The 12,570-nt window shown below is 43.1% G+C and overlaps 2 protein-coding genes across 6 annotated transcripts in view; both read right to left on the reverse strand.

Annotated features, from left to right (window-relative positions):
- Window positions 1–3,428, reverse strand: part of kidins220b (kinase D-interacting substrate 220b) — a 30,050-nt gene extending 26,622 nt beyond the window's left edge. For all 4 annotated transcript variants that reach the window (XM_023824820.2, XM_023824819.2, XM_023824818.2 and 1 more), the window contains exons 1-3: window positions 3,299–3,428; window positions 446–604; window positions 122–220 (exon numbers count right to left, since the gene is read on the reverse strand). In XM_023824820.2, the coding sequence (XP_023680588.1) occupies window positions 122–220; window positions 446–580 (234 nt within the window). In that variant the 5' untranslated portion in view covers window positions 581–604; window positions 3,299–3,428. The remainder of the gene's footprint in view (window positions 1–121; window positions 221–445; window positions 605–3,298) is intronic.
- Window positions 3,429–9,059: 5,631 nt separating this feature from the next.
- The window catches only part of mboat2b (membrane bound O-acyltransferase domain containing 2b), a 44,833-nt gene continuing 41,322 nt past the window's right edge, over window positions 9,060–12,570 (reverse strand). For both annotated transcript variants that reach the window (XM_023824864.2, XM_023824862.2), the window contains 3 exons: window positions 11,329–11,461; window positions 10,752–10,903; window positions 9,060–10,157 (listed from right to left, as the gene is read on the reverse strand). In XM_023824864.2, coding sequence (XP_023680632.1) covers window positions 10,007–10,157; window positions 10,752–10,903; window positions 11,329–11,461 — 436 coding nt within the window. In that variant the 3' untranslated portion in view covers window positions 9,060–10,006. The remainder of the gene's footprint in view (window positions 10,158–10,751; window positions 10,904–11,328; window positions 11,462–12,570) is intronic.

Below are 12,570 nucleotides of genomic sequence, written 5' to 3' on the forward strand. Positions count from 1 at the left end.
CAGTGGGTCTTGTTACCATGGTGACCAAAACCAAATGTTGTTGCCATGGAGACCCTGTTGCTATGCGAGTTCCAAAGGGGATGGGGGGGGGGGTTCTTCTTTCCAATGACCGCAGACTCACCACATCATCCAGGTTGACATTTGCGCCCCTCCTGATGAGCTCCTGCACAATCTCCAGACTGCCCTGTTCAGCAGCCAGCATCAAGGGGGTCTGTCCATTCTGCGAAGAAATCAACGACCCCTCAACACTGATTCTCACTTACCCAACCTGCTCCAGCTAAATGAATAGCTACACTTCCATGGAGGTACATCACTTCACTGCCATGAAACATTATGAACCTCCATCTAGCCATCTCCACATCCAAATGGGCCTCATCTACCAGACAAGCCAGAATTCCTTGTTTTCCCCCGAAATCACACAAACAAAACTCTGCTGGCCACTCACATCACTTCTGCCATCCACCTCTTTGAACTTGTCCAGGTGCACCTTGACGGCGGACAGGTTCTCCTCCTCCACGTAGCTGAAGAGGTTCTGGATGGCCATAGTGGTCATCTTCATGGAGGTGGTCGTGTCCACCATGGCTGCACCTTGACACTGCTACACCTGATGGAAGAGATGGAGTTCAATTCAAGACCCACAAAGCAAACATCTACGACTAACCAGGACAGGTCACGGAAACCAACACCTAGCTATAAAATAAGAACCTTTAAAAAAATACTCTTTGCCACATTGAGGAATTGGTCACTTCCAATACAATCTATTAGACTGATCAAAATACACCCTTCATAAGGCAGGAATGCAAAACAAATAGACACAGCATGAAAAACACCTGCTTTATCGCCCAATTATAATTCAATAGCTTTTCTTTCATTATACTGCAAATGTTTCATCACTATAAGCCCTGCAGGTCACACTGTGGCAATTTCACATGAAAGCCCTCTACAATGAAACATGTAGGTGGTGCTGATTTAGCCCCCTGCTGGAGGCAATCCTAGGGCTGATAACGGAGAAGCTTTCCCATGTGTGAGCTTCAAACTGGGAGACATCAATCTTACCTGGGGAACAGGACAGGGGATGAAAACCTTTTCTGTCAAAGCAGACCCCCTGATTGGCGGCTGAAATCCAGGCGCCAGGCCGGCCTTGGCGCGCGTTATCTGTGCCTTAAATGTCACACGACGGCCAAGCTGCCCAGAGCCAATAAATCTGCCTGCAGCAGCAGTCGCAACAAAAACACCACGCCACAGACCCTCTCATCTGAGCACAAGCAAGTCTGTTTCATAAGCTCACCATCTCCTGTCACTAATTTTTTAATACCCATCCATTAAAAGGACCTGGCCAGTGGGGATGTTTACACAGACATATTTCATGCTTAGAGGTATAAACAATAATTTGAACAAAGAGATCCTTAAGGTCCTGAAACTACACAAGAGTATTTGTTCTGTGTTGGGATCCTACAGGTAAACAGTGCAGCTTATTAAAATATAATACACTCAGGCTGATAATCCAGACAGGATTCGGACTGTCTCTGTAGTAGGATTCTAGACAGAGGTACGATCTACCATTGACAAGAACCTCTAGATGTGAAACAGCATAGAATTTAAAATTGATGAATGGCATATAAATCTTTTCATCCATGGCTTTGACGGTTTGAAATATTAAGCATTTTAACACATGATACAAATGGAAACACAACAAGGATCAACAAGGATCAAGGATCAACACTGGGACGGCAGATGCGCTGACGACCACTGTGCCTCCTTTTACAAAAATAAATCTGCATACTAATGTATCGCCGCTGAGATACACCGGAGGCCGACGTCGGCATTAGTGACCTCGGATCGCAAAGGAAGCCGCCGCCCTGTTCGGCGCGGTTGTCAGACTCAGCAGGCGGAGCTGCACATTGCCGAGCACCATGAATAACGCATGAGGATCACAAAGAGACATCGGCAGCCTGATGGAGGAGGGGGTGCGATGTAACAGCAAAATCATCCACTATTTAACCCCTCCAAATGCAATCTGTTAAAGCCTGAGAAGGATGCATGTGTGCATCATGGTTAATAAGTCGAACTAAGCCTATTTTAAAATGACAATTTCTATATCACAGAGTATTTTTAGATAAACGCAACACATTTATGTGCTTATAGAAACACACGTAATGGATGAAGGTCTGGCAGTATTAGTGTGACTGTACAGCCAAATATACAGCGGCGGATGCAGAAGCAATGAACGCAGACAAACACGGCTTATTTGAGATGATGGACCCCAGGGCTAAATGGCAGGATGACTGCACAGTCACCTGCCGGCAAGCATGCAGTCCAACCACATCCTGCTCTTCCCAGGGGTGTGTTTCTTTTGTTGACAAACGATGCCGGCGATCTATGGCAGCCACGCTAAGATACGGTCGGTACAAGCTGGGTGACTAGATGGCTGCCGTGGAGCTACAGTGATGTCAAGCGAATCATAAGGCGGAGAAAGGCAGACGATTCCTGTCAGGGACAGCACCGGGCCGGGATTTCATCCCGACAAGTACAGACACGTTAACACCCGTGACATCTGAACAAAATACAGACACTATATGGAAAAGGGTGATTTGCACAGCCTTTTTTTACCGGCACCACCGAGGGTGTATTCACCACGGCTCCATCATCCAGCTACCTATTCCTTCATCGCAGCCGCTGCTATACCCGATACTGACAGCAAAGCGGGGCTTTGTTTATCCCCACCGATAAAACACTGAAATGACAAAGTCTTCCCGGTTGACAGATAGACTGGAACCTGGTGCTTTTAGATACCCGTCCCCGGCCGGCTCTTCAGACAAATACAGATCATGAAAGTTTTGTTTTATGGCTTTTTAAATGTCAGTAAACCTTGTTAAATAACTAACGAGAACGGCTATGGCACCTAGAGATGGGGACGCCTTACAACAGCAAGTACTGTACCTATATATAGGAGGACGGTATGGCTGAATTCTCCGGTTTGATTAACGCATCGAGCGAAAGGCGGTGGGACAGATAATCTAAATAAAAACGACTAGATCTTTCGTAGTGACCTAACGAAGGAAGCGGGCTTTTATGTCGAAAAAGCTACCCCAAACGACGAGCTATCAAACGGCCATTAGCATTAAACCATAGCTAAGGTGCGGAGTCCGCTCGATTCCCCCTGTGGCATCAGCTAGCCGCCTAGCATCTCGGCTGCGCCCGCAGGCGATATCGCCCGCCTAGGGGGACCAAGGAACCGGTCCGAGGGATCGGCGAGTTACTAATACATAAAACACCAGCTAACGCCGTTTCTACTCACCTTACGTGAAAATGACACGGAACAGTGCTCTCTTTTCCCCGCCTAAACGATACGCGATCAATCACAGACGATCATCCCCTCCGACAGCCATTACTGTGAAGGAGTCGGAGCTCGTTCTGCGGCTGATGGCGCGCCCCGCCCACTCGGCCGTGACGTTGCTGCTCGGGGGCGGTGCTGGCTGCCGCCCCGCCCACCGCCCCAGCGGGATTCTGTGTGCTGCTCACCGAAACCGGCGATGCGGAGCTTATTCTCTCGCCTGTAAGTAAAAACAACCTCCTCGTTCGCTGGCGACTGAGCTGCGTACCACGACCAAGTACTCGCAGATAACAATTTCATTAAATTTTTACCGTTGTGTTACGATTCCCTAAACAAGCTGGTTCAAGCTTGTACACGTTTAGATATTTGACGAACGTGACAAACACGAAACTACGTTTTCCAACCTGACGGTAACCGTGGCAATTGTATGAAACAACTATTAAATCTATAATTGATATGACTGATTGAATAGCCGACCCCCTAATATTAGGTCTGCACCTACTTTGAGCACTTATAAAACCACACTGAAGAATCATGCTTTCTCCCTGGCTTTTGATTAGCATGAGTGTCTATTATTTCCCCCCCTCACCTTTTCTTGCGTTTTTGTTCTAATTCTAATTTATCTTAGGCCACTTAAAATTAATAAATTGTTTTACATGACTCAAACTTCTAAAATATTGGTGAGTAGGGGATTTTATATTTTATATTTTTAGCGAAAAGACGATCGGCAACAGAGATATACTAAAACTAGAAAATTAAACTTTAATTTGTCAGTATCTCAACATTTTAAACTCTCAACAGTTCAAACAATTACAAGAAAAGAGAAACCTTCAAAACAAATGCCTAGTCTAAGTGTTTAATGGTCTTGCCACAGAATGGCCCAATAAAAGCGTCCTCCTGACAATAGCAAAACAACAGCACTTCCATTGTTTCAATGTTGAATTCACTATTATTGGACCACCCTACAAGAGACTACTTGCTCACAGTGCACAGGATATCAGGATTTGGCACATTGACGATCTCTGACAGTTTTTGAGGTGAAAAAACCGGATTTTTTTAAAAATATAAAATATAAAAAAAATCGAGGCGGCACCAAAAAATTGAGGCGGGCGGCCATGTAAAACAATTTATTAATTTTAAGTGGCCTTAGTTAAATTCCTTTAATTTTGTGCAGCACTTTGGTCAACTCTTGTTGTTTTAAATGTGCTCTCTAAATACATTTTGATTTGATAATCGTAAAAAATAATCACGTTGGGTTTTCATATTTGTAGTATACAGAAGTTCCCCTTGGTTTCTTACAATTCGTATATGTTTCCCTTTTGTTTTTTGAACGACATTTGCTTTTCTATAAAATATATTCAGTATTATAATTGGAGCACATACTCCACTACCATGCTGTTTTTACACAAAATGCATGACCTAATGCCGAAATATTGCATAAGGACTAGAGATAAACAACAATTATGGTTGTCACATTGCTGAACACAATGCTCAGTCACTTGTAGTACAAAGAAAGTTATGGGCACAACCTAATATATCGTGCAGATAGAAATAAGAGAAAAAACAAATAGTGAATTTCTGTTTTGAAAAATACAATGTACAAACATATTCAGGTACACATCTGTAACTTATACAGTCAGATATAAGTGAACATGTTTTATTCACTGATAAATTGTGTGTTGTTTTTGACCGTGTCAGTTCAAAGTGTAGCATTATACAATGGTTAAAGATCAAACATCATACAGCTGAACAACATTTAGGAATGTCAGTTTCTCCTGAACATTTGGATCAGCTACTTCTCTGAATCCATAGATACTAGAGCAGAAAGACGTCAATGAACATGACCAGAGCAGAAAGACAGGCTTACCAGAGAGCAAAACATTAGTCATTTCATACACATAATGGCAAATTCACCATTGGCTCTCACACCAAGGGTTAAACATCTGAAAAGAGTGCTTACCTGAAGAAAAACTTAGCAGCACATTCCTGGCTATACTGAGCAATTTTTAGACTTGAATTACATGAAGCTAATATCTTCTGTAATTATAATAATCTGTGCTGTGATGAGGAGAGTGTTGGTGTGACCAACAGGTTAGCCCATCCTGTGGTCTGTGTGGATCCCAGTGCAGTGATGGGGACACTGTGCTGTGAAAATGGTGCTGACTCTCTACGGTCATGAAAGATCCCTGGACATCTTTCAAAAGAGTAGGGGTGGTACCCAAATGTCCTAACTAAAATTGTCCACTGTAGCTCTTTCAAAATCTGGCATCCTGATCATCCATCCATCCATTTTCTATAATCGCTTGTCCTATTCAGGGTCACAGGGGGTCCGGAGCCTATTCTTGATGCTACAGGCACAAGGCAAGGGACAACCCAGAATAGAGTGTCAGCCTATCGCAGGGCACAATCACACACCATTCACTCACACATGCACACAATCCTAATCATTCCCTGAATGTAATTGGTGAATTTTCTCCTGCCCCTTCACCACCTTAGCTACTGTGTGGTGAGAGTACTTGCACAGAGGTCCTGATTTTCTTGAGTTCCCTGGGTCAACAACGGAGGGGCTTGTGTTTCATCTATTTAACCAATCACAGTCAACATTGCATGACATCACCACATTGGTCAATTTTTTTCTCAGGCTTGTGCCCATTGAGCTTATGGCATTATATGCCTAAGAACCTTAATCATTTGTGCTTGTGATCAGAAGGTCACCAGTTCAGGCCTTGTTGTTGTTATTATTATTACTGTTATAATTATTTTCATCATCATCATCATCATGAAATAAAGATGCACCCTTACACTGTCCATACAGCATTTACAGGTAAGCATGTCCCATAGCAAAAGGCTTATGCAATAGAATGGGTACTTTACCAATCTGTGGACCTTGCTGCTTAACAGAAAACACTAGTTTTAACTAATTTGGTGATGTCATACAATGAAGGCTGTGGTTAAAGAAGTGCAAAGCAAGCCCCTCCCATGCTACCCCGGGGAAAATCACAATGTGTCCGGCACAGAAATACTGGTGTCGCATCATCCAGGTGGGTGATACACAGTGGTGGTTGAAGTGGCTCCCCATTGGTTCTGTAACGGGCTTTGGGTGTCTTTGAAATTGCTATATACAATTTCTGCCAAATTCTGACTCTACCATTTGAATGTCTCAACAGAAATCGAGACTCATCAGACCAGGCAACATTTTTCCAGTCTTCAACTGTCCAATTTTGGTGAGCTCGTGCAAATTGTAGCCTCTTTTTCCTATTTGTAGTGGAGATGAGTGGTACCCGGTGGGGTCTTCTGCTGTTGTAGCCCATCCTCCTCAAGGTTGTGCGTGTTGTGGCTTCACAAATGCTTTGCTGCATACCTCGGTTGTAACGAGTGGTTATTTCAGTCAAAGTTGCTCTTCTATCAGCTTGAATCAGTCGGCCCATTCTCCTCTGACCTCTAGCATCAACAAGGCATTTTCGCAGCATACTGGATGTTTTTCCCTTTGCACACCATTCTTTGTAAACCCTAGAAATGGTTGTGCGTGAAAATCCCAGTAACTGAGCAGATTGTGAAATACTCAGACCGGCCCGTCTGGCACCAACAACCATGCCACGCTCAAAATTGCTTAAATCACCTTTCTTTCCCATTCTGACATTCAGTTTGGAGTTCAGGAGATTGTCTTGACCAGGACCACACCCCTAAATGCATTGAAGCAACTGCCATGTGATTGGTTGATTAGATAATTGCATTAATGAGAAATTGAACAGGCGTTCCTAATAATCCTTTAGGTGAGTGTAAATGCCACATTCATTCATTCATTCATGATAAACAGAAAACATTCAATAGGAATAAGTCATTTTGGAAGAACTTTTCTTGAAACCTTAGTGCTTAATGTTTTTGTTCAAAAGGGTAGTGGGATTTTTGTGTGGCTCAATGGGTCAAGCTGCTGCGCCTGTAATCAGATGGTCACCGGTTTACATTCTGTGGTCAGCAAAGTGATGTCATCATTGGGCCCTTGAGTAAGACCCTAACCCCAGTGGCTCCAGGCACTGGCTGACTCTGCTTTCTCAATTGTACGTTGCTTTGGATCGAAGCATCTGCTAAATAAATGGTTAATGTAGTGCATTCTTAGAACCTCAGTCCTGGGGTATGCGCTGCTTTTTTGGAAGAGCATGCTAATGGGTAATGAAAATTCTGTGTCATCTCAACTAATGAATAAAGATGCTTTATAGGCATGGAAGCCTGTGTGTATTTTTTTCGTCCTCGTACTCAAGAGCCCTTCACCCTATCACTCCCGCTTAAATTACTCTGTGTCAGTGTTTCCAAATCTACTACTCGGGACCTACAGACAGTCCACATTTTTGCTCCTTACCAGGAGCTGGGAGGGAGCAAAAACATGGACTGACTGTGGGTCCCTGAGGCCCAGATTGGGAAACACTGCTCTATGTAGGTTATTTATACTATCATTCTGTGACTTAGGCAACCTCTTCTTATCCAAAGTGACTTTCATCAGCTCACACAGCTGGGTATGTTTCTGGAGATCCACATACCCTTCCCAAAACAGACAAACAGGAAGTTTCCCTTCTGTGACTAGAACTTTCAGTGAGTGTCACCACAAACGGATGGATGTTTTGTGTCTAATATGACAGGCCTTGGCTGAGAACCCATGCAAAACGAAGAGCTTGCATGGTGCAAAATGCTGGTAGCAGCTGAGATGAATGAGCAGCCTGTTTGGCTCATTGTGGGAGTTATGTACTTGCTGTTTTTGTGTTTATTACATAACTATCAAATTCTGCTTGCACTTCTATGTTTTTAACCCCAGAGGGCATCAGTGAGTCTATTACTGCAGTGATTCTGCATGAAAACAAAGACTTGAATATTTAGTAACAAGCCATATCCAGAACGATGGATAAAATCCAATAATCTTTTAATCACATATTACACCAATAGAACATGTGTCAAAAGTCATCTTTTAATGATACAAAAAAAGACCATAAAATGTATACAGACTTTCAGACACACGCACACACACTACCACATATATACATACACACTGCAAATTTGTTCAGGGCCTTTCAGAGACAATTTCAGAATATCTGTTTCCTCCACATTCAAATGACCATATAATCCCATATGTTTGGGCCATTTAGCAAGAATGTTTGCAATTAGCCAACATAAAAAAAGATTACAGCCATATCCCAAAAATAGTGAGGTGTTTTCAATCTGTGGCAAGAGAGATGGAGAACCTGTGAATCACAAATGGGGAAAGCAGACTAACATTGTTTTCTCCTTATGAGAGTGTGTTAATACTGGATTCCAGACACTCTCTTTAATTCACAAAAAAAGATGCAGCTCCATTCTGATCTTCAACTCTAAAAACAATAATTAATTATTATTGTTATCATTTATCCTAAGGAGTTAAAGAAAATCAGACAAACATCTCTTAACAATCAAAGTAAAATGCAAGTAAGATATCTAGTAGGGTGAGGCACAGTGTATTAACTCATGTGGAATGAAACTGATTTTAGAACACAATCCAAATTCCAGACATTTCTTGAATCTCTTCTTATACCTTAAAATGATGGAAAACAACAGTAACAATAGTGATGATAAACTGAAGCGCTCACCAAGTCTTACTTGCTCCCCTTCCAGGTCAACCGGATGAACTTTCTTCCTTGGGCTCTAAAGACACCAGCAACTTCTAATTAGGGCTTGCCAACCCTGTCGTGGGGGGGGGGAGGGGAGGGGAGGGGAGGGGGGGGGGGCAGGCTGGTAATGGGAGATGTGTTGCTGATGAAATTTGCTGGGGGAGGAGTAGGTTATTTCATTTTCCCCAAGGCGGGGCCCCTGCTTTTGTCGGGGCCCCAAGGCGCTGCTAAGGTCACTTATGCCTTAGGCTGGCTCTGCATGTAGTAGATGCACAGATAAGGGAGACTCAAAACTGAATTAGATGATTTGATTAACCGGAACAAAAACTCTTTCCTATCGTTACTGTCAGAAGATTTAGGTCGTTTCTATAGTATGAAAGATGGCAGAGTCTCTCATTTTACGAAAAGAAAGAAAAAAAACAAGAGACCAATCAAACAATAGCAAGAGCAAATAAATTCAAGGAGATTGGCAACTGACAATCACCTCTCTTCTCCTGGTGTTATAACCATGTTAACAGAAATTCTGTATGCATTTCATTTTGGGAGAAGTTGGTGTGTTTTAACAAGGACCAAAAACCCATAAACACTAAAATCTTTTTTTTGTTTTCGCTGCTCTCCTCTGTTGCCTGATGCCAGAATGAGAAAATGCACAGCTTTGATATGGTGCTACTCCCTACCCAGGAAGATGCACATGAAGCTGTTGGGCAGACTGAAGGTTTAAGGCACCAGAGCAGCCGTTTTGCACACAACGTCCTGGTGGAGCCAATCAGACACTACAAGTCGAGTCATGTGATCCCCCCACCACGCTTCGCTGTCAGTAGTTGCCGTTTGGTCCAGAGAGCTCTCATGCTCAGGGTCAGCTGCACTATCTTCAACCCAAAATATGAACCCCCACCACCCCATCCATCGTACCCATTTGTTTGTCCATTTGTCTGATGGTCTTTCATTAAAAAAAGTAGAGAAAAGAACAAATCTCTGTAGTGGTCTCAGTGTTGGAGAATTCCCCAGCCTAGCAGGCCAGGTGCTGGCTCACAGTCCCTCATGAAGTCTTCTTCTCCTGGCTGCTGTCATCCGCAGTGGAAGGAGGCAGCTGGGCGTGGTCACTGCTGGGTGTCCGCAGGTGCCTTGGCTTCACGGGCAGGGCCACTACCAGCAGCAAGCAGCTGATATGACCGCTGAAGTACCACGACCTGGGAAAGGAGAGGCCGACGTGTGCGTGATCAAGACAAACAGCAGCGATCATTCGCTGGGTAACTGCGCCACTCTCACAGAGGTACAAATCACAGATGGTTGCCTACAGGACTTTGTGAAGCTCTCTCTCTACACTGCTGCATCTCCACATACTCCCGGTCATTACAGCTCCACGCTACTTTACCAAATGTCCTTGAACATCTCTTACTTCCTCTTAATAGCCTGCTCATTCGTCTCCCCCAGCAGCAAATTACATATCTCAAAAAATGCAGGGCCGTGTCATTGCTGCTTTGAGGGATAAATTAACTGATAGCATGAACCATATCAACCCTCATTCAAGTTTATTAAAGCAATATCTGGGCCAGTGTTCAAGTTACAAAGTGATCTTTACGAGGAAAAGACACCCTCATGCTGGGTGGGAAATTAATTAAAAAAAACCCTAACAAAGATAAGTGGTTGGAAGATGGATGGATGGGTGGATGGATGGATGGAAACTGTCAAATACACGGCCCAAGCAGATGACCGTCTGTTTGCTTGAATGTGTGAGGTTTCTGAAGCGATTCCTCTTGCTCAGGATGTTGCTTGTCATTTACCTGTAAAACTTCAGTGATGGAGCCACCGAAAGCAGCACAAATGGTACTACTGTGTAGCATATGGCGATCTGAGTCCCCGCCCACGTGATCACATCATACACCAGCTTGTGCGTCGCAGAGCCCAGGAAGTAGGGCCTGACGTTGTGTCTCACCTGAAGATCGAAATGAGAGAGCACATTGCTAAATGATGAACGTTTAAATCCATAATATCTACACTAGATTTCCAATATGGAGTGCTAAAGTCATTTAAGGCTGTTTTACTGATTGACACAGACATCAGCTCATTCATATGCAGTATAGTGTCAAGAACCACAGATACACAGTTAACACAGCTGCTGCCCCATCACTATTACACAATTCACACTTTATCCATGGCAATTCACACAGCTCAACTATTTCACTACTAAATGGTTGGAAAATTATTTCTAGAGGGTTTGTTTTGAGTTCTGAGCAGTTATACATGGGATTGCAACATGAACCCAGAAGTATGAGGGTTAAAAACTACCGGCAAAGAAATGAAGAGGCAGGGTTTGGAGGACTGGCGGCAGCGTGCAGGAGGTGGGGGTGCGGCACTCACCGCTCTCGCCGCCAGCGTGACGAGAATCCCTGTGACGAAGGTGAGGTAATACCCTGGGTAGGCGCCGTGCCACATTGCCGACAGCAGGAAGGTGGCGGCGGTGGGCTTGAAGGGACAGCGCTCGTAGCACACCCTGGCATGAGGATACCAGTCCGAACATGGCACAACAATGTTATTACAGTTTAGATTTTTAAAGCTTGTTTTTATTTTTATACTATTTTCAATTTTCATTTGAAACCCATGAATATATATATATATATATATCAGTTTTAAAACTTTAGTTGTAAGTTTTAGTAATTTTACTTTTTGGGTTAGTTGCAAAGCTATTTTATGTTTCCAATCTGTAGAGAATCCTACATGAAAAAGCATATTAATAATGGGAATAAAAGACTGGCTGATCATTACTTTAGCTGAATAGTATTAAGGAATTGTAACAGAAATATTTGAAAGTTTGTTTTTATTTTATTTCAGTGTTTAAGCATCCTTGAGCATGAGAAATATTATTATTAGTAGTAGTAGTAGTAGTAGTAGTAGTAGTAGAAGCAATATTTATAGTTTTTGTTTAGTTGTAGATTTTATTTTGGTATCTTATTTTATTTCAGTTTACAGAGCACTAACCTTAGACAGACGCCCCATACAATTCAAAGTGGAGGTTTTGTGTTGAGAGAGTTACTCTGTAGATACTGTTAATAACACTGACCAACGATCAAAAATGACAGGGGCGATTCCAGGATTTTTTTAAGTTGGGGGGTATAACAGGGATATAATTCATGAACAAGGACTGACTTTGTCATTAGCCAATGATATGTCATACATCAGGGAGTGACATGGGCATGGGCCAATCAGCTTTCAACTGGGACCACTGCCCTTGTGACCCCTCCCCTCTATATGCCCCAGAAAGGCGGTCACAGAATTTAGCAAAACTGTACATCATGGTGTCTTCCGTAGCTAAAGGGCACCCAAAAACCAAACAAAAATGACGGTTCAGCACATCTCATATAACTTTATATGTAGAAAAAATATGGCTTCCATCCTGCCCTGCACAGGATCTGCTGGCTTTCAGCAAATTGAAAAATTATAATAATAATGTCAGCTGTTAAAACACATATGTACTGGGCTAGGAAAATAAGTTCAATGCACATAAACTGATTTCTAGATAAAAAATATCGCCCCCTTCTGACAGCTCAGACAGCGCAGGAAATCTAGGCTCGGGGCACCGTGACGAGCGTGTAAATTAAAGCC

The sequence above is a fragment of the Paramormyrops kingsleyae genome, chromosome 19 (assembly GCF_048594095.1).
Source record: "Paramormyrops kingsleyae isolate MSU_618 chromosome 19, PKINGS_0.4, whole genome shotgun sequence".
Taxonomy (NCBI): domain Eukaryota; kingdom Metazoa; phylum Chordata; class Actinopteri; order Osteoglossiformes; family Mormyridae; genus Paramormyrops; species Paramormyrops kingsleyae.